The 25,389-nt window shown below is 49.4% G+C and overlaps 1 protein-coding gene across 1 annotated transcript in view; it reads left to right on the top strand.

The window, feature by feature from the left end:
- The first annotated feature begins 9,788 nt into the window (after nucleotides 1–9,788).
- Nucleotides 9,789–25,389, top strand: part of REEP2 (receptor accessory protein 2) — a 106,249-nt gene continuing 90,648 nt past the window's right edge. Inside the window, exon 1 of the mRNA XM_069244430.1 lies at nucleotides 9,789–10,368. Coding sequence (XP_069100531.1) covers nucleotides 10,337–10,368 — 32 coding nt within the window. The 5' untranslated portion in view covers nucleotides 9,789–10,336. The remainder of the gene's footprint in view (nucleotides 10,369–25,389) is intronic.

Genomic DNA, 25,389 nt, shown 5'->3' with positions numbered 1-25,389 from the left:
TCCTCCTCCTACTTGGTTGGTGCGGTCTTTCCTGGAAATCTTGTAGCCTTCGGGGATGGCTATGGCGATGTCTGGGGCCGAAGCGGCGTTCATCCAGGTCTCCGTGATGAAGGCGACGTCCGGTGCTGTGGAGTCCAGGAGGTCCCAGAGTTCAACGGCATACATGTGGATGGATCGAGCGTTGACCAGGATGCATTTGAGGTGGTTGATGGCGCGTGGGCTGGTGGTCGTGGTAGTTTCGTGGTGGAAGATACGTTTGCAGGTGTGACATGCGAAAGGTCCATGGGTACGTTTCGGGTTAGCTTGGAAGCAGGTGCTGGAGCGCCCTGGGTTGAGGGCGTGGAGGGTGGTGGGGTCATAGCGGAGCAGCGGGGTTTGGGAGTGCTGAGGACCAGGGGTCGTGGCGCTGGGCGCGGGCCAGGCGCGAACGGGCGCAGACGGGCTTGCCTTTGGCGCGCCCGCTGCGCGCAGTCGCGCAGCGGCCACCATAAGAGGGAGGAGGGGGGGAGGGGTCAGCTGGGGGCGGGGGACGGGAGTGGGGCGACGAATGGGAGCTGGGGGGCGGGGGCGTGCAGGCGGTGGCGGCGGGAAAGCGGAGGGAGGGGGGACAGGTAGAGGGGAGAAGAGATGGGGGAGGGAGGGGTTAAGGGTGGTGGGGGGTGAGTTTAGGAAGTTTAGGAGTTTAGGGAGAGAGATAGGAGGAAGGTTGGGAAGATAGGGGAGCGGGGTTGTAGAGGTAGGTGAGGGTGAGAGGTAGAGTGAAAGGATAGGAAGATAGGGGTGGTTACAGAGGGGGTGGCGAGTGAGGGGGAAAGATAGAGAGATAGGTAGATAGGAGGAGGTGGTGAGTGAGGGAGACAGATAGAGATAGGGGTAGATAGGGGTGATACAGAGGGGGAGGCGAGTGAGGGAGAGAGACGAGACAGGAGCAGGAGGACAGGCGCGGGAAGAACCAGGGAGCAGGTAACAGAGGAAGAGGAGCCGAAGAACAGAAGACAGAAGACCACAGAAGAAGAGGAGCCGAAGAACAGAAGACAGAAGACCACAGAAGAAGGTACAGAAGAAGAGGAGCCAAAGAACAGAAGACAGAAGACCACAGAAGAAGGTAAAGAAGAAGAGGAGCGCAGAAGACAGAAAAATACAGAAGAAGGTGAAGAAGAGGAGCGCAGAAGACAGAAAAATACAGAAGAAGGTGAAGAAGAGGAGCGCAGAAGACAGAAAAATACAGAAGAAGGTGAAGAAGAAGAGGGGCGACGAGCAGCAGAGGAAAGAGCCAAGAAGAGGGACAGAGAAGAAGAGGCACACGCAGGTCGCGGTACAAAGGAGAGAGAGAGAAGCACACGGATGAAGAGAGAAGACAGGGAGCAGGAGGGAAAGAAGAGTACAGAGGAAGACTACAGAAGAAGAGCGCAGAGGAAGAACAGAGAAGAAGAAGAGAAGCAGGAGAGAGGGTGAGTAGTGCGGGGCAGGGCGAGGGGCTGGGGTGGTGGGGGGGTACTTACTGCGAGGTAGCTGGGCTTGCTAGGAGGTCTCAGGAACCTGGGCTGGAGGAGCTGCAGCGGCAGGGGGAGCGACCTACCCTTGGGTCAAGGGTCGCTACCACTGTCGCGCAGCGGCCACCATAAGAGGGAGGAGGGGGGGAGGGGTCAGCTAGGGGCGGGGACGGGAGATTGGATCGACGAATGGGAGCTGGGGGGCGGGGGCGTGCAGGAGGTGGCGGCGGGAAAGCGGAGGGAGGGGGGACAGGTAGAGGGGAGAAGAGATGGGGGAGGGGGGGTTAGGGGTGGTGGGGGGTGAGTTTAGGAAGTTTAGGAGTTTAGGGAGAGAGATAGGAGGAAGGTTGGGAAGATAGGGGAGGGGGGTTGTAGAGGTGGGTGAGGGTGAGAGGTAGAGTGAAAGGATAGGAAGATAGGGGTGGTTACAGAGGGGGTGGCGAGTGAGGGGGAAAGATAGAGAGATAGGTAGCTAGGTAGATAGGAGGAGGTGGTGAGTGAGGGAGAAAGATAGAGATAGGAGTAGATAGGGGTGATACAGAGGGGGAGGCGAGTGAGGGAGAGAGATGAGACAGGAGCAGGAGGACAGGCGCGGGAAGAACCAGGGAGCAGGTAACAGAGGAAGAGGAGCCGAAGAACAGAAGACAGAAGACCACAGAAGAAGAGGAGCCGAAGAACAGAAGACAGAAGACCACAGAAGAAGGTGCAGAAGAAGAGGAGCCGAAGAACAGAAGACAGAAGACCACAGAAGAAGGTAAAGAAGAAGAGGAGCGCAGAAGACAGAAAAATACAGAAGAAGGTGAAGAAGAGGAGCGCAGAAGACAGAAAAATACAGAAGAAGGTGAAGAAGAGGAGCGCAGAAGACAGAAAAATACAGAAGAAGGTGAAGAAGAAGAGGGGCGACGAGCAGCAGAGGAAAGAGCCAAGAAGAGGGACAGAGAAGAAGAGGCACACGCAGGTCGCAGTGCAAAGGAGAGAGAGAAGCACACAGATGAAGAGAGAAGACGGGGAGCAGGAGGGAAAGAAGAGTACAGAGGAAGACTACAGAAGAAGAGCGCAGAGGAAGAACAGAGAAGAAGAAGAGAAGCAGGAGAGAGGGTGAGTAGCGCGGGGCAGGGCGAGGGGCTGCGTGGTGGGGGGGTACTTACTGCAAGGTAGCTGGGCTTCCTAGGAGGTCTCAGGAACATGGGCTGGAGGAGCTGGAGGAGCTGCAGCGGCAGGGGGAGCGACCTACCCTTGGGTCAAGGGTCGCTACCACTGTCGCGCAGCGGCCGCCATAAGAGGGAGAAGGGGGGCTAGGGGTCAGCTGGGGGCGGGGGACGGGAGTGGGGCGACGAATGGTAGCTGGGGGGCGGGGCGTGCAGGAGGTGGCGGCGGGAAAGCGGAGGGAGGGGGGGACGGGTAGAGGGGAGAAGAGATGGGGGAGGAGGGGTTAAGAGTGGTGGGGGGTGAGTTTAGGAAGTTTAGGAGTTTAGGGAGAGAGATAGGAGGAAGGTTGGGAAGATAGGGGAGGGGTGGTTGTAGAGGTGGGTGAGGGTGAGAGGTAGAGTGAAAGGATAGGAAGATAGGGGTGGTTACAGAGGGGGTGGCGAGTGAGGGGGAAAGATAGAGAGATAGGTAGATAGGTAGATAGGAGGAGGTGGTGAGTGAGGGAGACAGATAGAGATAGGGGTAGATAGGGGTGATACAGAGGGGGAGGCGAGTGAGGGAGAGAGACGAGACAGGAGCAGGAGGACAGGCGTGGGAAGAACCAGGGAGCAGGTTGCAGAGGAAGAGGAGCCGAAGAACAGAAGACAGAAGACCACAGAAGAAGGTACAGAAGAAGAGGAGCCGAAGAACAGAAGACAGAAGACCACAGAAGAAGGTAAAGAAGAAGAGGAGCGCAGAAGACAGAAAAATACAGAAGAAGGTTAAGAAGAGGAGCGCAGAAGACAGAAAAATACAGAAGAAGGTGAAGAAGAGGAGCGCAGAAGACAGAAAAATACAGAAGAAGGTGAAGAAGAAGAGGGGCGACGAGCAGCAGAGGAAAGAGCCAAGAAGAGGGACAGAGAAGAAGAGGCACACGCAGGTCGCGGTGCAAAGGAGAGAGAGAGAAGCACACAGATGAAGAGAGAAGACGGGGATCAGGAGGCAAAGAAGAGTACAGAGGAAGACTACAGAAGAAGAGCGCAGAGGAAGAACAAAGAAGAAGAGAAACAGGAGAGAGGGTGAGTAGCGCGGGGCAGGGCGAGGGGCTGGGTGGTGGGGGGTATTTACTGCGAGGTAGCTGGGCTTGCTAGGAGGTCTCAGGAACCTGGGCTGGAGGAGCTGGAGGAGCTGCAGCGGCAGGGGGAGCGACCTACCCTTGGGTCAAGGGTCGCTACCACTGTCGCGCAGCGGCCGCCATAAGAGGGAGGAGGGGGGGAGGGGTCAGCTGGGGGCAGGGGACGGGAGTGGGGCGACGAATGGGAGCTGGGGGGCGGGGGCGTGCAGGAGGTGGCGGCGGGAAAGCGGAGGGAGGGGGGGACAGGTAGAGGGGAGAAGAGATGGGAAGGGGGGTTAAGGGTGGTGGGGGGTGAGTTTAGGAAGTTTAGGAGTTTAGGGAGAGAGATAGGAGGAAGGTTGGGAAGATAGGGGAGGGGGGTTGTAAAGGTGGGTGAGGGTGAGAGGTAGAGTGAAAGAATAGGAAGATAGGGGTGGTTACAGAGGGGGTGGCGAGTGAGGGGGAAAGATAGAGAGATACCATTCTGGTATTGGGGGGACAATTCCATGATCCCCCGGGTCTCTAGCACAGAAGTCGGGTACTGCCAAACTGCCTTTCCGGGGTTTCCACTGCAGCTGCTGCTGCTATCAACACCTCAGACAGGATTCTGCCCTCCTGGGGTCTGGGCAGCCCCAGCCCAGGAAGGCAGAACAAAGGATTTCCTTTGAGAGAGGGTGTTACACCTTCTCCCTTTGGAAATAGGTGTGAAGGGCTGGGGAGGAGTAGCCTCCCCCAGCCTCTGGAAATGCTTTGATGAGCACAGATGGTGCCCATCTCTGCATAAGCCTGTCTACACCAGTTCAGGGATCCCCCAGCCGTGCTCTGGCGTGAAATTGGACAAAGGAAAGGGGAGTGACCACTCCCCTGACCAGTACCTCTCAGGGGAGGTGCTGAGAGCTCCTCCAGTGTGTCCCAGACCTCTGCCATCTTGGAAACAGAGGTGTTGGGGGCACACTGGACTGCTCTGAGTGGCCAGTGCCAGCAGGTGATGTCAGAGACCCCCTCTGATAGGTTCTTACCTCTCTTGGTAGCCAAACCTCCTTTCTTGGTAGCCAAACCTCCTTTTCTGGCTATTTAGGGTCTCTCCTCTGGGGTATTCTTCAGATAACAAATGCAAGAGCTCACCAGAGTTCCTCTGCACTTCCCTCTTCGACTTCTGCCAAGGATCGACTGCTGACTGCTCCAGGACACCTGTAAAACTGCAACAAAGTAGCAAGACGACTACCAGCAACATTTTAGCGCCTCATCCTGCCGGCTTTCTCGACTGTTTCCTGGTGGTGCATGCTCTGAGGGCTGTCTGCCTTCACCCTGCACTGGAAGCCCAGAAGAAATCTCCTGTGGGTCGACGGAATCTTCCCCCTGCAAATGCAGGCACCAAAAGACTGCATCACTGGTCCTCTGGGCCCCCTCTCATCCTGACGAGCGTGGTCTCTGGAACACAGGAGCTAGATCAAGTGACCCCCACAGTTCAGTGATCCTTCAGTCCAAGTTTGGTGGAGGTAAGTCCTTGCCTCCCCACCCCAGACAGCAAACCTGTGCACTGCGTGATTTGCAGCTGCTCTGGCTTCTGTGCACTTCTCTAAGGATTCCTTTGTGCACAGCCTAGCCTGGGTCCCCAGCACTCCGTCCTGCAGTGCTCAACTCTCTGAGTTGGACTCTGACGTCGTGGGACCCTCTTTTTGTGACCCTGAGTTCACAGACCTTCCAAGTGCCTGCTCCAGTACTTCTGCGGGTGGTGCCTGCTTCTGAGGGGTCTCTCTGAGTTGCTGAGCGCCCCCTCTGTCTCCTCCTCCAAGGGGAGACATCCTGGTTCTTCCTGGTCCCCAGCAGCACCCAAAAACCTCTACCGCGATCCTTGCAGCTAGCAAGGCTTGTTTGCGGTATTTCTGTGTGGAAACACTTCTGCAACATCCAGCACACCGTGGGACATCTTCCATCCAAAGGAGAAGTTCCTAGCCCTTTTCGTTGTTGCAGAATCTTTGGCTTCTTCCACCCGGAGCCAGCCCTTTTGCACCTTCATCCGGGGTTTCCTGGGCTCCTGCCCCCGGGACACTATCGCGACTCTTGGACTTGGTCCCCTTGCCTTGCAGGTCCTCACGTCCAGGAATCCATCTTCAGTGTTTTGCTGGTGCTTGTGGTTCTTGCAGAATCCCCCTATCAAGACTATTGTGTCTTTCTGAGGTAGTAGGGTAACTTTACTCTTACTTTCCAGGGTCTTGGGGTGGGTTATCTTGGACACCCTGACTGTATTCTTACAGTCCCAGCCACCCTCTACAAGCTCCCATAGGTCTGGGGTCCATTCGTGATTCGCATTCCACTTTTGGAGTATATGGTTTGTGTTGCCCCTAGACCTATATTCACCTATTGCATCCTATTGTGATTCTACATTGTTTGCACTACTTTTCTTACTGTTAGTTACCTGTTTTGGGTTTGTGTACATATAACTTGTGTATATTACTTACCTCCTAAGTGAGGGTATTCTCTGAGATACTTTTGGCATTTTGCCACTAAAATAAAGTACCTTTATTTTTAGTAACTCTGAGTATTGTGTTTTCTTATGATATTGTGCTATATGATATAAGTGGTATAGTAGGAGCTTTGCATGTCTCCTAGTTCACCTTAAGCTGCTTTGCCATAGCTACCTTCTATCAGCCTAAGCTGCTAGAAACACCTCTATTCTACTAACTAGGGATAACTGGACCTGGCACAGGGTGTAAGTACCACAAGGTACCCACTATCAGCCAGGCCAGCCTCCTACACAGATGAACTCAGCTGTCAATGCATGGTCCATCATGAATGGCATCTCCATCCCGAGGTGGTGCAAGGTCTCTTTCAGCAGTTGGGAGAGCCTTGGTTAGATCTGTTCGCCTCTACAGAGAATGCACAACATCAGCTGTTTTGTGCGTTGGAGTTTTCCAAGGTGGCACTAGCCTAGAGATGCTTTACGCCTCCCTGCCAATACCACTTCTGCCCAGAGTTTGGAATAAGATAAAGAATGACCAGGCCCAAGTAATCCTGGTGGCTCTGGACTGGGCAGAAAGAGTATGGTATCCCGAGCTTCTGAGCATGGCCATCGATCCTCTGATCAGACTGCCCTTTAGTAGGATCTTCTGTTGCTGTTGCAGGGGACGGGTCTCTACCTGAACCTGTCCAGTCTCTGCCTTCTTGCGTGGAAATTGAGAGGCGGCAGTTGATAGCTTTCGACCTTCTGCACAAAGTCTTCAATGTTATCTTAGAAGCCAGGCATCCCTTGACCAAAATGGTATACGCCTGTCGTTGGACAAAATTGGGGCATGGTGTACCAACAAATCTGTTGACCCCCCTTTCTCAACCTCTGTTTGAGGTCCTCTCTCTTGCCCAGCAGGGATCTGCTTGGGGCACCCTCAAAGGCTTCCTATCTGCCGTCTCAGTCTTCCTCAGACTGGCAGATCAACCATCCTTCTACAAATCCCCCATCAATGGGAGGTCTCTTAGGGGATTCACTCACATGTTCCCACCTACCCCATTCATAACGCCACAGTGGGATTTAAACCTCGTACTTACATACCTTATGTGTGCTCCTTTTGAGCCACTACATAATTGTCCCTCACTGCTCCTCGCACAGAAAACCGCTTGTCTCATTGCCACATCACATCTGCTCACAGAGTGAGTGAGCTTCAAACTCTTTCTTTGAAGCCACCAATGCTTTCTGCCCATCCTGAGAGTGGTGCTTCATACAAGGGCCACCTTCCTTCCTAAAGTGGTCATACCCTTTTATGTAGGACAAACCATCACTTTGCCTACTTTTTACGCACCCCCACATCCTTCTCATGAAGAGGAGAGATGCCACCATCTGGATCCAAAAAGAACACTGGCGTTCTATCTTAATTGTTTGGGTGGACGATCAACTCTTTATAGGTTATGTGGGTGGGAAGAAAGAATGGGTGGTGCAGAAGTGGACCATCTCTCGATGGGTTGTCCTCTGCATCAAGATGTGCTACACTTCGGCAAAGAAGCAACCCCTGAGGATTTGCATACTCATTCCACCAGAACTACTGCTGCAACCACAGCGTTGGCATGCAGACTTCTGGTCCTGGACATCAGCCAGGCAGCAACGGGGGCGTCTCTGCACACATTCACAAAACATTACTGCCTGGACAGTCAGGTGCGCAGAGATGGCTACTTTGGCATTTCAGTCCTGCAGGGCTTTTTAGTTTGAGCTTGGTTCACAGGCCTCCGCTGAGGATGGTATTGCTTGGTACCTATTTTAAGGTAAAGAATCTGCAACTAAAAGTCTCTGTTAGACGACCAAGTTACTTCCCTTTGGTAACAAATTATCTGGTAAAAACATATTCTAGTTGCAGATTCCTTACCGACCCATCCATCCTCCCTGCTTTGCTAACTGATTTCTACGGACAGTTTCCCTTTTCAGAGCCCTAGTTCTGGCACACCAATATCCGTGTTCTTCATGGCTCTGCCCTACTTGTGTGGAAAGTTGTGAAAAGAAACTGACGTCAGCTCACCAGGGTGGCGCCTACATACAACCATAACATTATCACGACAACCACAATGCCAAGGCATGTGGCGTTGACTGACTCCATCTGACGGTACGCAAGGTTACTGCTCGAACAAAAATCTCTAGATCCAATCTGACGCCTAGTGGAAATTCTAAGGCAAGGATTCTGCAACTAGAATGCCTCTACCAGATAATTTCTTACCTAAAGTAAGTAACTTGTTCTTTCGCTCCACTATAATCGTGGGAGGGGTGAACAAGCTGACCACTTTTCAACTCTGGGTCCCTTGATCCTTAGAAAATGACAATTGAGCTTTTGGTGTAATCACTGGGCTTTGCTTTCCATGAAGTTAGTTTACTGGCGATACTTCAGCAGCGTCAGGTTGTTTCGAAGGAAGAACATGACAAACCTTTTTTTATTCTAAAGTCATCGTTTTAATTCCAAAGTCATGGTTAAGTTGTAAATATTGTACAGAATATTTTAATTGTGTCAAATATTTCTTTGTACACATACTGCCATTTTAACATCACCAGTAGCCACGGTCTCCTTATCAAATTCATGCACAATATTTCGGAACAGAGGTAAAGTGTAATGTTGAAGTGATGAGTATATATGATCATATTTCAAATGTAAGTAATAGGTCCTGTTCTTTGATTTCTGACAGGGGAGTATCTCATCCAGAAAGGTGACACCATAGCCAATATGCTCCTGATAGTCAATGGGAAGGTGACGGTTTCCAGTCTTACCGAAGAGGGAGGCATGCAGAAAACCTTCCTGGTCGCCGGGCAGGCCTACGGTGTCAGATTCCTTTTCGCACGTGGGCTTGTAAAAGAAACCCTTCAAGCCCACAATTATGTGAATATCCTGAAACTTACCAAAGAAGACTTTGAGAAAATTTCCTCCTATTACGAAGAGCTTCAGGAAATACTCCAGAATAGAGGCCAAGCGCTGCTTGGTAACAAACCTTGAGCCAAAGCAAAGAATTACATCAGAAGCAATAAAGGGGCTCACACAAAACCTGAAGGAAATCGATGCTCCAGCTAGATTGTCAAATGAAAATAATTGGCGCCAGGACCTCTCTGATATGACCGAGTGCCAAGCAATCTTTCAATTTAAGCTTTTCCTCTCTGCCTGTTTTAAAATCTGAAGAGTATTGTGTTCCTTTTCTTGTTGTCTCCACGCTCTGAACGCCCACTCTGCTCTCGCTCTTGCTGTAACCTCTTGCACTGTACCCGGTTCATTTGTCCTAAACTTTGAACCCACATCCTGCACATTATTCTAAACCTGTCCTCCTTTTCGCACCACCCCAGTGCCTGAGCCCTTTACAATACTCTTTCCTTGCCCTCTTCTCTTCGTTTGAAACTCTTCATTCAGATGCTACGCTCTTTGTACGTACCATAATAAATATATTCTTGAAAGAGTCGAAAACCAGTCTCGTTGAAAATATTTAGCTTTAATCATTTGTAAGTGAAGGTGCGCTTCATTACAGTCAGTTCTTTATGGATTTGTCAACACCTCTTTAATCCTTTCAGTTGTGGACCTTTTAAAGGCCCTTACTTTAAAGGACGCGTTACTAAGAGGGCTGTTGCTTCTGCCACCCATTCGCCAGTAATATTCTTCTTTATCCAGTGCAAGTCAATCCTATTACTGGACCAGATAAAACAGGACAGGCATGCGGGATACCCGCGCTCTGGCCCGTTGCACCTGCTTTAATCGTGGGCGCTTTCCTGTCGGCTCACAGCTCTGACATCCCCTTTAAGGCCCCTCCCGGTATCGGAGAGAGGACTGCGGCACAGATGAGAGTGGAGGAACGAAACCCAACCAGAGCCTTCTAGTGGCCAGGGGCAGGACACCTGGAGAAAGGACTGTCCCATCTCTTGGCCCTTTCACCCACCACAGGCCGGACCTGGCTCTGATTCGTCCCTCTGTGAGCCAGCACTGCGACGCAGCAGCCCCCGGCGCTCGCCACCCTCCGGAGTTTCCCAGCCACAGACATTCCCGGGCTCGCCGGGACATAGCGGAGTGCTAGGACAGAGAGGGCTGCAAGCAAGAAACGGACGCCGCCCTCCCCACGGGACATATCGAAACCTCCAACATCCATCGGAACTATGGTGTCCTGGGCCATCTCCCGTCTGGTGGTGTGAGTATTACGTAGGCGTTGGGGCTGCGGGGGCTGCCGACTGCGGCATCCCCTATATCTGACTATTAACCGGGCTGCGCTAAACACAGTTACATCCTCCGGTACCACCCCGTCATGACACTCCGTCATCGCCATAATATCCAGGGCACCACCATTCCGCATCCGAAAACCCAAGGCATTCGTTCATGCGCCCGTCATATGGTCTTCACACTCAGTAACTAGCATAGCCATTGCGTCATGGGTACTCGTGCAAGGGAAGAACGTCTGCTGTGTGAATTAGAAAATACACAAATAATTAGGGTTCAGAGGGCCCGAGTACCACTGCACTTGATGCTCCATTAGAAGCCACGACCCTGCTTATAGCAACCCTAGGTGTATCACAACCTAACTCAGTGTTACCCTAACATCAGCGTAGAGACGAAAGGGCCATATGTACAACACATTTTCCCATTGACACAGAATGGGAAAAACCCTTTGGTACATCTAGCCCCAAGTCTCTTTCGCTATTACAGACCAGCTTCTCCCCGTCTCCCCCCTCCAGCAGGGAGCTCAGGAGGCTCACGCGTCATATTCGCCCATGCGCTGGCTCCCTATAAAAAGAGGAAACTGAAACTCCACCCAAAACATGCTGCGACGCCCGCGCATCACTGCATTGACGTGCCCAGCGCATCGTGCACAGCTGTCCGCTTTTAGCACTCGATCACACGCCCAAGGATAGCAACCCACAGTCTCCGCTCACCCCTCGTCTGCCAAAAATGGCTGATGGTAGGTCCTACGCTACTAGGAAGTGTCCTCCCAGGAGTATCACCTCTATACCTCATACTTGAATCTGACTTCTTAGCATAGAAGGGGATTGAAAGCTCACTTCACAGTCTCCTTTGATCCCCCTAGGACAGAGGACAGCAACACCCTCATGTTTCCCAGTTCTATGCAGGAGTAACTTATTCCGTTCTGGATTTCTTCTCTGCTTTCTGAACTTGAATTCTTGTATACCAAATTTCAAATGCAGCACTGCAAGGACCAGAATGCAAATTTAGACCTGGACTGGATGAGATATTCCTGCACGGAATCAGGAGTTCCAGGTCCTACTCCGCTGTCCTTATAACCTCACCTCCAGGAATATAGCCAGTGATATCAAACATGTACACTACACCCCAGTCATACTTTCCACCAGGCGCCCATCCCCTCATGCACCCATGATGGACACTTCTCTCACTTGCCTGTTAGTCATGTCGCCGTTCCTATTAGAACCGTACCCCAGGGACTTGATAAGTGCAGTGCATCACAACCGCAAGTAGTTTTTGCCGACCCTCGGCCTCTCTGCTAATAATTGCAAGGCAACACATTGATGCCACTCAAGAGACCCGATCGCTGCTATAGTCACAGAGGATGCTCACTCCTGTTTTGCCCATTCAAAGGAAATGAATGCAGCCAGAGGGCTGGACGGCCACCCTGTCATTCTAGAACCTGTGTAGATGTATAGCAGTTTACAGCCTGACCACTTTCCTTTTTGTTTGTCAGAAGCAGCTGCCAAGTGGTATGAGCACTACATAAAACATTACCCAGGGTCCTCAGTAGTACCATCTTACACCCTACTGACTATGATCAACAGCGGCTGCTGCAGATATTAAGGAGAGGGGTGAAGGGACGACTGGAATACATTTAAAAAAGAAAAAAAAAACTTATCATTCGCACTAGAAGAGGCTCCCCAGCAATCCTGGCACTGCTTTCATGCTAAAGCTAGAATGAAAACAGCATCAGGAATGGTCTGAGCTGCAGTGACTGCCCGTCAGACACAACCCTGGGGTCTGTGCACTTTAACCAGTCTGGCTGTGTACACAGCCGGGCTGGAGAAGCCTAAGTGCGCATGTGTGTTTGGACGGCCGTCTTAGGCTGTCCAAACACACATGTGCACTTAGTGCACACAATTCCTCATCCCACCTCCCATGGCCCAGCCCGCCCCTCCCTAATCCTGCTGGCTGAGCCAGCTGCAGAAAAATAAAACCATATTCTATTTTTATTTTTCTGCTGCTGGCTCTTAGCCAGTGGGGCAACACCCCTCCGCCATTGCGGAGGAGCCACCCCTGACTATGATGGTGCTGCAGAGGACACAGATGGGGCTGCAGAGGACATAGACTATGACAGAGGTAGTGCAGTGTTTTATAGACACTACTATACCTTTGTCATAGACCTCTCCATGCCTTAAGCTTAAATCACACTTCGCCTGTACCAGAAACCTAACTACACCTCCCTCATGATCAATGTTCCTTCTAATTATTCTTTTTCATGTGCGGCAGTAGAACGTTTGTGCACATTTTCTTGCTTGTGTGCGCTACCTAGTGATGAGATGTGCAACAAAGCAATTCAACCAGCTACCACTTAAAGGTAAATAACAAGCATTGGCAATGCCAGTGCGTCTTGCTTTTAAATTAAAGTTACTTTTTAGTCACTGATTGGTTTACGCACTGACTAATTCATCAGACATGCACTTGTCCATTCATTAATCACTTATTTTTGCTTCCACCAACTTACACAACCACAAAATAACAGATATACAAATTCAGGCAAATATGCAAGATAAATTGAAAGAATAAAATTAGGAAAAAACATGATAATGCCTACAAATAGCAGGTATATGCTCGCAATAACAAAATTAAACAAAGCAGCATTTGGACGTTTTGCAATGCTGTTGTACATAGTTGTGGACATCTTGAGGTGGTATTGTACATTGCGTATAGTTCCAGCTGACTGCCCCGATAGAACCATGTTGGCCATCTTGTAATGGTAAAAACAATGATACCGTATGGATAATATCATTCCATGATGGTCAGCTCGCTGTGCAGGTTGAAGTACACTGGAAATTAAGTGAGTAATGAGCAAGTAGCCAGGTAGAACTGTATTTGAAGCTGTACCATGCTTTAAAAAAGAAAATAAAAAGAGTAGAAGGAAAGAAAAAGGCACCTACAAGTAGAAAGTGGAAGAATAAAAGACAGGCCTACCAGGTTTAGCACTGAAGCACACTCATTTTCAGACAGATGTGCACATTTGATCAGACACATTTTGTTACCTACAGGGCAAGAAACCCAGTGCTCTAAGCCGTCATGAACGGTAGAAGAGTGTAAATGACACACATACAGACCAGTGGCAGATGAGGGCTGCCCAAAAGTCCCTCTTAGTATTTAAGTTGGGGTGTATGTGTGTATTTTTTTTAATTACCTTTTTACAAACAATGAAATCTGCCAAACCTTTCAAAAAGATTGTTTTTGTATTTTGTTTGTGGGGTGGTTAGGGAGTTTATTGCAGAATGAATTAAACAAATGTTCCCAATTCAAAACATGGTGTCAAATAAAGAATAAAGTGATGGTGTTTCTAGACAATTGTGTTTTATTCTTCTCTGAAGAATATGCTGAGTCACATTTCATGTTTGGGGGAGAGGTCGAAGCAGCCTGGCTAAAGGATTCAGTGTTTCACACTGCCCAGGCTCCCCTCTAGAAAGTGCTTTATTCACCAAGCCACTATCATGTGGTCAGTTACTTTTCCATTTGCTACTTTTCCATTTGCTCATATATTCATTCATCTCAATCATTTGCATAATCGTTCAATTACTAACTGACATCCACTCTGTTTCACGGTGGCTTACTTGCTGCTAGCCATTTGATTTTTCACTTCCTTATTCACTCACTGATTTGCACACTTGCCATCCAATCCCTCACTGCTTCATTCACATGATTATTTCCACATTCAGCTGCTCACCAATTTGCTTAATCACTTGAAAACTCACTCTTCACTCATTAACCTGGTCAATCCCTGTTTCACATATCTACTCACTTGTTCATTCCGTTACTCGCTTTGACAGTCTGATGCTAATTCAAAAATCCACAAATTCATTCACTTATCCATTCACTTATACATTCACTCCATTTCTCATTCTTTCACCACCCACGTACTGTGGAACTTGGATACTCACTAATTCATTAATTCAGATCAAGTTACTACATACCAATTATTATTTAACTATTTTGATTTACAAATTTTCTAATGGAAATGATGAATACAGTCTGTATTCAATTTTAGCTCTTAATTTCCTTTCTCAACTGGCCTGAGAATATTGTAAAAGAATGTAGTGGGGATGGGCTGCAGTCGCCTAGCTGAAAGTAATGTGGTGCATCTGCTATCTAGAAAAGACTATCTGATTCCACGTTGACCTTGCCGAAATGCCCCAAAGGGTGACAGTGTCACTTCTCTAGACTGAACTGGCATATAGCGCGCTGGGGGCTGGCTTGTCTTGAATGACCCTCAGGTTTCCATTGTGGGCTCTCTGGAAGTGTCTGTGAGGTGAGTGGGAACACTCCGGGAACTGGTTTGCGGGTAAGGGCAAATCATTTGGGACGTCCGTCATGAATCCTTGCTTTCTGACTCAAGTTTTGAATTACTTGCAGTCTGGTTGTAATATTGCCAAATTACTTCCCAAATGCCCTTAAATGCCTAATGATCTTTCAAGTAAATTGTACTCTCTGCTAAGCCTAAAAACGTTTTGCCCTCATTGTTCATCTTTTGCTTTGTCTTGTGTGTACTGCTGGCACTAGCCTGTTGCACCATTAAAAGATAATTTAAAAAAGTGCACTTTGTCAACATCAGCAGAAGCTTCTGCTGCAGGAGAAGCTAATGGTCCACCTTAAATTAAGTCAGTGCACTAGCAGCATGGACACAACTGCTGTACTCTGCGCCGTCAAATTAGAAATTCAGAAAATTGCTGTGCCTGAGTTTATTGTGACCCACAGGAGAATGTGGAAACTTAAATACATGGAGCTTGTAATGCTTCTCTGTATCATCACAAACTTGGTGCACATTGAACTCACACCTTACTCACCCTCCACTTCCAAAAGAAAACATCAAGTAGGGCTTGAGGAAGGCCCAGACAGGCAGTACAAAAAATGTAAGAGGTGGTTGAAATCGTCACATTTCGCCTTGTTGTTCTGTGAGGGTAAGTAGAGGGAGGTGGCAGACTGGACTCAGGCTGGCGAGAAAGCTTTGAGGGTTCTCTTCTACTGTTTTATGGCTGCCCTGTAGGTGTATAAACGTCCTCTTTTAGCATTACTCAAGACAAAAAACACATCTTTAAAATGCATTTAGAAGCGCAGCATCATCACCATCCGCAGTACTTCAAAGGCCCTAAGGAAGCATTTAATAAGTGGAATCCTTTGTATTCAATGCTGATTGTAGGTCTCTGCGCAGAGGGAAACATAGGTTTATGTGCATGCTCAGGCGCTCAGTTTAGAAGGAACTATCCCCATGATCCTACTGCACCCCACCATAGAGTCCGCAGGATCCAACTATACTTCCACTCTTGATACCCCTAAACATTCATTGTAGACCCCACTGAATCCCTGCTCATTCCAACATGGACTCTACCTCACTTCTATCCTACACCGCGCTCTATTACTGTTACAAATCCAGTCCTACCCTATATCACCTGATCATGAGCCCACTGCTCCTCCCACCTGCACATGCTTCACCTCCCTCTTGGGACATGTTTGACCGCACAAACAGCCCACACTCCACTGTCAATTAGACTAACCATACCTTGGTCTGAGGTCCCTCTTTGTCTCCATCATAGACCCCGCAGGAATCCATTAAAGTCTCATCATCATCACCAAATGGACAACTCTGCACCTCCATTATTGACCCTGTGGGGCTCCACCAAACCTGCTTTGCTAAACCACTTTAACTCAACTATTGTCCACTCTGCACCTCCATTATAGACATTACTAGACTTCATGGCACGTAGACCCAATTACACCGTATCATAGACCACACCACACTTACATCCTAAACCTTCTGTGCCATCACCACACATCTGCCTTGTCTACCCTGCACTGCTATCAGAGATTATACAACAGTGTCAGTGGGTAGCACAAAGTGATGCTGTCTCCTGCAGAATGTGAAGAGGGGCCCCTTAGTCTCCCATATCTCGTAGATTTTTATTGGACTTGGCCAACAAAAACTCTGCAGATGGGTTGAGGGCCCCCCGAAGTTGAAGTGTTGTGGCCCCCCTTCGCTGCTGGGGGTTGCATTACACCCCTGAATATTGCCTTCATGGACTCCCCTTGCAGCTCCACAACTGAAATAACTGAATCCCACTGCTCCTCTATAATGCTGTGGTTCCCATTGCATTGCACTCAAAACCTGCACCACAGCACTCCATGAACCATAGAAATTATGCTTTGTCCCACCTTATGAATCCTACTGAGCTTCATTTAAATCATAGATTCAGATGTGCCCCTGTGCATTCCAACTTATAGGACCCAAAGCCACCACCTTCATCGATCCCACAATACTTTGATCCGAGATCCCATTGCATTTTATTCCCCCATCTGTGCCATGGATTCAGTTGCACAAGCAACACATTGTCTAATACATCAGTTGACATATTAATCAACAACAAATGCCTCAGCTCTGTTACACCTGAATTTTAGATCCTGCTTTACCTAACTTCAAAGCTACTTCTGTCATGAACCCCCACTGTACCCCCATTATAGATCCCACAGACTCTATTTCTCCTCTTTTCTGGAACCATTAAATTTCCATTATGGACAGTACTGCACCTCCTTCATAGATTGTGTTACTCTTTGTTTCTTAGATTGTACAGCACATCAATTAACAGCTCACTGCACCTATTCAAATTTTCATCTTCATTCAGTTGCATCTCCATCAGAAAATCATTGAGCTCATTGCACCTCTATCACAGAAACTGAGGGCCTGATTTAGATAGTGGATGAGTTAGTCTGTCACAACGGTGGCGGATGTCCTGTCTGACGATATCTAACTAAATCCCATAGGATTTAATGAGATTTAGATATTGTCAGATGGGATATCCATCACTGTTGTGGCAGAGTAACTCATCCGCCAACATCAAAATCAGGCTTTCTTTCATGGACTTCACCGCATCACCATCGTAGACCCTAAAGAACTCCACTGCATGTCCACCAAATAGCTTCCAGCATCTCTCTGTCATCGACCTCGCTGCACCTCAGTTGTGAATGCAACTAACTGACTGTCTTTGTGCCTCCATCACAGACTTCAGAGCACCTAGACAGTAGGCTACACAGGACCCTTCTGATGGATACAACTACCTGTGGATTCCTCACCTCATGAATACTCCCATGGCGCCAGCATTCTACGGAAATCTTCTTACTAGTCTCTGCACGTCGACGAGGACGTCACTGTCTCGCACGCGACGCCGTCTGACGTCATACAGGCAATAAGAGGTCCTCGACGACGTGCGGACGTCAGTTCCCTTTTTTCCGTGCATTCGAAACGGTTATCTTCGAGGGAGCAACTGTTACTCTTGCGGTTACAGTGTATATCTTGCTGCGTACTCTTTCTCTGTGGAAATAATGTCGCAGAGAAAGTCTGGATTTAAGCCTTGTTGTGAGTGTGGAGGCAAGATGTCGGTGACGGATCCTCATTCCGATTGCCTTTGGTGTTTGAGCTCCGACCACGACGTCTCGACTTGTGATTCGTGTCAGCACATGAATCCGAAGGCCATTAAAGAACGCGAGGCGAAGCTGTTTATGGCCAAGTCAAAGGAGAAGCATCACAAGAAAAAGTCTTCTCCAAGACATCGGCGTCATCGAGACTCCCGGCGCCGTAGAGAATCTCGGCGTCATTCAAGGGAGGCTCGTTCCAGGTCTCCGGATCGGCGCCGGAGGACATGGGAGGTCAGCCCCACGGTGACGCCGCATCCTTCGACGCCGTTGCTCTCTCCGACGTCTCCAACTTCGCCTGGACAGGCGTCGGTGATTGAGGTATTGGAGCCTCAGGTGTTTTCTCCGGCGCAGACGCCGAGGCCGGCGTCGGGGTCGCCTCCGAGTCAGGCACCCCAGTATCCGGCTTTTCCCACCCCTGGAGCCGATAGTTCCGCATTCTTGAATGCGATGTATGCCATCTTCCAACAGATGGCTCCAGGGGGTGCTCCGGCTGGGCCTTTGGCCTTTTCTTTGGGTGATCCTGCGCCTCTTCGGCCGGCACCCTTTATGCCCTTTCTCCCGTTTGGGAACGTGGGCTCGGCGCCAGTGTCGGCGCCGGTGGCCGCTCCGATGGCTTCGGAGGGATTGGCCCCAGGGATTTCCATCCCGTCGACGTCGAGATTTCGGCCTGTGACTCCGGTGGGTCCATCCGTTTCATCTGCTCTTCAGTCGGCGCCGAAGTTACCTGTGGCGCCGGATGCGGCGTCGGTGGCTTCGGAAGATCGGCGCCGATCTCCGACTTCGGCGGAGGTGTTGTCGACTCCGCGGATTGAGCAACGACTGCATTCAAGGAGGCGTGCTCTCCGGGTACTAGAGGAGCAGGAGTACCAACGAGCCCTAGAGGAAGGAGAGCTAGAGGACTCGGGTGATGGGCTGCGTGGACTGGAGTCGGCCAGTGGGCTGGACACTTCCCCTGAGTGGGACCTTTCGTCCCCGGGGGAATATACCGAGGAAGCTGCTTCCTTTCATACAGTGGTACGGAAGGCAGCTAGTTTTTTGGACCTGCCTTTGCCGGTGGTGGAGGCGAAACAAAACCTTTTGACAGAGGTGTTGCATCCGGCCTCAGCCGCGGCGGAGCCTCTATTACCTTTTAATGACGCTCTGCTGGATCCGGTTTTAGAGGTGTGGAAGAAGCCGGCATCTTCCCCAGCAGTTCACAGAGCCGTGGCCAGGAGGTATCGGACGGCTCCAACTGATCCTGGTTTCCTATCTAGGCACCCTACGCCGGAGAGCTTGGTTGTGCAGGCCTCCTGTTCGTCCAAATCAGCGCCTGGTTCTTTCCCGACGGTGCCTGGGGACAGAGACTCAAAAAAGCTAGAGGCGCAGTCGAAGAAGATTTTTTCGTCCTGCAGTCTGGCGTTAAAAGCCACTAATGCGACCTGTATCCTGGGGAGGTATATTCATGCTCTGATGGATGACATCTCCTCTTCGTTTACAGAGCTTCCCCAGGGTCTTTTGGATCTTGTCTCTGATGCCCAGGCTGCTGCGACCCAAATTATCCAGACGGGACTGGATACCACCGACTCGGTAGCCAGAGCAATGGGCACAACTGTGGTGGAAAGGAGACAGGCCTGGCTACGTAACTCGGGCTTTTCGGCAGATGTACAGTCCACATTGTTGGATCTCCCGTTTGATGGGGACAAACTGTTTGGGGCTAAGGCTGATTCGGCCTTGGAACGTTTTAAGGAGAGCAGGGCCACGGCTAAGTCGTTGGGACTCCAAGCTCCTTCTTCCACGGCCTCTTCCAGATTCTTCAGGAGGTTTCGTGGATTTGGGCGTGGCTCTTCCTCCTCTTCCTTTCGGGGAAGATATCAGCAACCTGCCTCTTCCCACCCCTATAGATCTTTTAGGGGGAGGGGTAGGGTCCGCACCAGGGGAGCCTCTCAGCAGCACTCTGCCTCTTCCTCATCCTCTGGCGGGGTGCAGCAGGGGAAGCAGCCTTAGGCTTCCACCATTTCCCACTCACTCCTCTCCTGTAGGGGGAAGATTACAGCATTTTCTCACCAAATGGGAGACTGTTACGTCGGACACTTGGGTTCTCAGTGTTGTGGGAAAAGGCTACACCCTTCCCTTTCGGGAGTTTCCGCCCCTCATCCCGCCCCGCCCTTCGTATTGTTCACAAGAACACCTCCTGTTGCTAGAACAGGAGGTGGAAGTCCTCCTTTTAAAGGGCGCGGTGGAGTTGGTCCCGGAGCAGGAAAGGGGTCAAGGAGTTTACTCAAGGTATTTCCTGATTCCCAAGAAGGATGGTCGTTTGAGACCAATTCTGGACCTGAGGATCTTGAATTGGTTCCTCAAGCAGGAAAAGTTCAAGATGCTGACCCTAGCACAGGTGCTTTTGGCGTTGAACATGGAAGACTGGATGGTGTCTGTCGACTTGCAGGATGCTTACTTTCATATCCCGATACTCAAGTCACACAGGAAGTATCTCCGGTTTGTGGTGGGATCGCAACACTACCAGTTTGCGGTCCTTCCGTTTTGTCTTTCTTCAGCACCTCGAGTCTTCACGAAGGTGATGTCGGTGGTTGCGGCAGAGCTCAGAAGGAAGGGGATAGCAGTATTCCCTTACTTGGACGATTGGTTGATCAAAGCCAAGTCCCCGGAGCTTGTGTTGTGTCATCTGCAGTCAACAACCCAGTTGTTGTTCGACCTGGGCTTTTCGGTGAACGAGCCCAAATCTCACCTGGAGCCCTCTCAGCGCCTCCTGTTCATAGGGGCAGTACTGGATACGACATTGGGTCGGGCCTTTCCTCCGCCTCAGCGGATTCAAGATATTCAGGATTTGGTTCCAATGTTTCGAAACGGAGCGGTAGTTCCAGTCCTCAAGGTCCTTCGTCTGCTCGGTCTTTTTGCCTCCTGCATTCTGTTGGTCACGCATGCTCGCTGGCACATGAGGGCTCTTCAGTGGTGCCTCCGAAGGCAGTGGTCTCAACACAGAGGGGATCTAGAGGGTACTGTCAAGATCTCCAGAGATGCTGCTGTGGATTTGAAGTGGTGGATTGCAAGCAACAATCTTTCACAAGGAAAACCGTTCCAGCAGTCGCCACCAGTGGCCACAGTCATAACGGATGCTTCCACTCTAGGGTGGGGAGCTCATCTGGGGGATCTGGAGATCAAAGGTCTTTGGTCTCCAGAGGAACAGATTTTTCACATCAATCTGTTAGAGTTACGGGCTGTACGTCTGGCTCTCAAGGCCTTCCTCCCTTCCCTTCGTGGTCAGTCGGTACAGGTCCTAACGGACAATACTACCACGATGTGGTACATAAACAAGCAGGGAGGAGTGGGGTCGTACCTTCTCTGCAGAGAAGCTCTTCGACTATGGTCCTGGGCAAAGGACCATCGGATTTGCTTGATAGCAAACCATCTGGCCGGAGTCTTGAACGTGCGTGCGGACAGTCTCAGTCGCCACTTCTCGGCAGACCACGAGTGGCGTCTCCATCCAGATCAAGTCCGTTTAATCTTCCAGAAGTGGGGGTTTCCTCGGGTAGATCTGTTCGCCACTCGAGAGAACGCGCATTGTCCGTTGTTCTGCAGCCTTCAGTATCCGATGCAGGAAGCATTGGGGGACGCGTTTCAAATGACCTGGTGCGGCCAGTTGCTTTACGCGTTTCCTCCCATACCCTTGATTCCTCGAGTATTGAGGAAGATTCGCCAAGACCGGGCTCTAGTAATCGTAATAGCTCCGGATTGGCCAAGGAGGGTGTGGTACTCCGACCTTCTCCAACTCTCAACGTGCCCGCCGCTCCGTCTCCCTTTCAGGGCAGACCTCCTCTCGCAGTCGCAGGGGCAGGTTCTACACCCCAACCTCCAGAGTCTGCACCTACATGCCTGGAGATTGAACGGGGCAACCTGAGTTCCTTCTCTCTCCCGCCTGAGGTAGTGGATGTTATATTAGCGGCCAGGCGACACTCCACTAAATCTATCTACGCTAATAGGTGGTCTAAATTTGTTGCGTGGTGTGTAGAGAGGCAGATTGATCCTTTACAAGCTCATCTATCGGACGTTTTGTCTTTTGCTCTATCTCTGGCGCAGAAAGGTTGTGCAGTGGCTACCATTAAAGGTTATTTATCGGCCTTGTCAGCCTTCATATGTCTTCCAGACCAACCATCTTTATTTAAATCCCCTATTGTTATCAGATTCTTGAAAGGTCTTCTAAATCAATATCCTCCAAAGCCATTCGTTATGTCGCAATGGGATTTGTCCTTAGTCCTGACTTTCCTTATGGGGTCCCCTTTTGAACCTATGCATTCTTGCCCCTTAAGGTATTTGTTTTTAAAAACAGTCTTCCTGATAGCTATAACATCAGCAAGGAGAGTGAGTGAGTTGCAGGCCTTATCAGTAAAACCCCCTTATACAACTTTTTATGGGGATAAGGTGGTGTTGAGGACCAAGGCTGCTTTCCTCCCGAAGGTTGTTTCACCCTTCCATTTGGCTCAGGCAATTACTTTGTCCAAGTTCTATCCTCCGCCTCATCCTTCCTAAGAGGAAGAAAGACTGCACCGTCTGGATCCAAAGAGAGCGTTGAGCTTCTTTATCAATAGAACAAAGGATTTCAGGCTGGAGGATCAGCTGTTTATTGGATACGTGGGCAAGAGGAGAGGAAAGGCAGTCCACAAGAGAACACTATCCAGGTGGGTTGTTCTTTGCATTAAAATATGTTACTCTTTGGCAAAGAAGGATCCTCCTGAGGGCATTAGAGCTCATTCCACCAGAGCTAAGTCGGCCACTTCGGCCTTAGCCAGAGGTGTTCCTGTGGTCGACATCTGCAAGGCCGCAACTTGGTCGTCCCTTCACACTTTTGCAAAACATTACTGTTTAGATTCTGAGGTTAGAAGGGACGGCCATTTTGCACGGTCAGTGCTGCAGGATTTCTTGGTTTGACCATTTAGGCACCCACCGCCGGGCGTGGTACTGCTTTGGGACTCTATTCATGAGGTGAGGAATCCACAGGTAGTTGTATCCATCAGAAGAACGAGTTACTTACCTTCGGTAACGACTTTTCTGGTGGATACATTAGCTACCTGTGGATTCCTCACGGTCCCACCCGCCTCCCCGTTGCCTTTATGGTCTTGCCAAGTAATCCTTGAGTGCGCTCCTCTTGATCTTTGAGGGTGCAATAGATGTATATATATAATATATTTATATATATATATGGGTATATGTGTATATATCTTTATGTATATACTTGGTGTGTGTATATATTTTTAAAAGAAAGAGTTTTATATATATATATATATATATATATGTACATAAAAAAGATTTACAGTTATTCATACAATGTGGTGTATTTTTACAATATAATGGATGTTGCTTTGTTCTTTCATTGCATTGCCTGGTTGTTCTCATGCACGTAAAAAAAAAAATGATTGGTACTGACGTCCGCACGTCGTCGAGGACCTCTTATTGCCTGTATGACGTCAGACGGCGTCGCGTGCGAGACAGTGACGTCCTCGTCGACGTGCAGAGACTAGTAAGAAGATTTCCGTAGAATGCTGGCGCCATGGGAGTATTCATGAGGTGAGGAATCCACAGGTAGCTAATGTATCCACCAGAAAAGTCGTTACCGAAGGTAAGTAACTCGTTCTTCTCACCTTTTAAATCAAAGGCCTGTGACTGTGGACCAAATGCTACCGCAGTCACCAATGTATCTTCTTTCACTTACAGTGCCTTTTTGTGTGTTGGGGTCGAAGTCAGTCTTGTAGTTACCTGATCCTTGGGTCTTGCCCAATGATGCTCTCGTCTTCTCTTCTGCCTTTCCCAACACTCAGGGACTGTCAGCTGACCTGAAAATGACTGCTCTTCAATCCAAGACCAGGCTTCCTCTGGCTTTGTGAAGAAGTCTGTGTTCTGTTCCGTTACCATCTTCAGCCTCTCAGAAATATTGTAAACCTGTCCCTCTCAGATTTCTCTTGACGGCCGCATAATCTGGGAAAATGTATACATATTTGTCCTCACCTCATGTCATACTGCGCTCCTTGCTGCTTGCAGTAGTAAATCATGGCCTTCATAATAAAGCAGCCTGGCCACTATCAGTCTAAGAAGTGTTCCAGGTGGGGAGGTACCTATCAGAAACTCAATGTGCTCTTTTAATTGAGTAGACTGGTGAGGGTGCATTCAGTGTGCCCACATCTGCAAGCTACTTTTCTGTAAAGCCAGGTATATCCTTGTCCTCAGTGATTTCTGTTATTCCCAGTATCCAGATGTTGCTTTGTTTTAACCTGCCCTCTACGTCCTCCTCTCTGCCTTCCAGAAGGCACAGTTTGTCTGTCAAGTCTTTGATTTGTCGTTGCATCTCTGTAGTTTCCGTGTGGAACCTCTGAAGTCTGTGTTACCCTTTCAGCCAACTTGCTCCGATCTTCTATAACCAGGCTTATGTCAGTGGTCATTGCATCTATCTTGTCTCAAGTGAATCCTGTGTGTTGGTAATAGTGTTCAGAATCACATCCAGTTTGTCCGCAGGTTCATCTTCTGTCCCTTTCATCGCTGTGGCATCTGGGGCATTCATGCCATCCTTAAAAGGTATTAAGGCTGGCAATTTGATTCGCTTGGTTTGGCCCATGACTGCAGCCTCCAGTTGCTGACTTGTATTATTCTAGTTGATGCAAGAGCAAGAGCAGTGCCTCCTCAGGCCCAACAAATCAGTCCCTCATTTGTAAAAAAAAAAAAGTGCTAGGGCCCTTGTCAGGAGGCTTCTGCAGCATGCAGCACCCACTGCCACTGCCAATGCCCAGAAGGACATAATCAACATAGCTACTAACCATCACACTCTACAACTGTGACATTTCAGACTATTCCAGGCCCCAGTGCTATAGGAATTTCTTGTGTGACAGTTACTAGTCATTTTTAATGTATATTAATAAAACAACTGTTGTGTTTATCTCTAATTTAGACAACAGCGTCACCTCACCAGCTTTAGAAATTTGGTCTTTGGTTGGCAGGGGTAATACTCTTGCCCTAGTAGGGGCCACAGTCCTAGTCAGGGTAAGTCACAACACAGTCCAAACTGTCCGGTGCTCATCCTCTGGTAGCTTGGCACAGTCAGGCAAGCTTAACTTAGAAGGCAATGTGTAAAGTATATGAGCAATAGCTCATATAGTAACACAGTGAAAACACCACAGAAAGTACTCCACACCAGTTTAGGAAAATAGATAATATGTATCTGAATAAAATATAACCAAAATGACAAAAATCTAATAAGCACACGTCAAGATGTCACTTTTTTAAGGTTTAAAGGAGTCTCAGTCCTTAAGAATCAGTGGTTGTATACTTTTAACACACATTACCTCGGGCGGCAGAGGAGGAGATGCAGGGCACAGACAATGCATTGTTCCTTTCCATGCTGCAATGTGATGCGTCGATTTTTAGGAGTGCAGCCTTGGTTCCTCACTGCGATGTAGGGAAATTTTGATGCCCAGAGATGATGTGTTGAGAATCCTTGAGGAGCAAGCGCTGAGTCGATCCGGTAGGCAATGCAGCAATTTTTCAACCGCGA

The sequence above is a fragment of the Pleurodeles waltl genome, chromosome 7 (assembly GCF_031143425.1).
Source record: "Pleurodeles waltl isolate 20211129_DDA chromosome 7, aPleWal1.hap1.20221129, whole genome shotgun sequence".
NCBI classification, from domain to species: Eukaryota; Metazoa; Chordata; class Amphibia; order Caudata; family Salamandridae; genus Pleurodeles; species Pleurodeles waltl.
The sequence above is the reverse complement of the archived record's forward strand: the minus strand, read 5'-3'. Positions and strand labels throughout refer to the sequence as shown.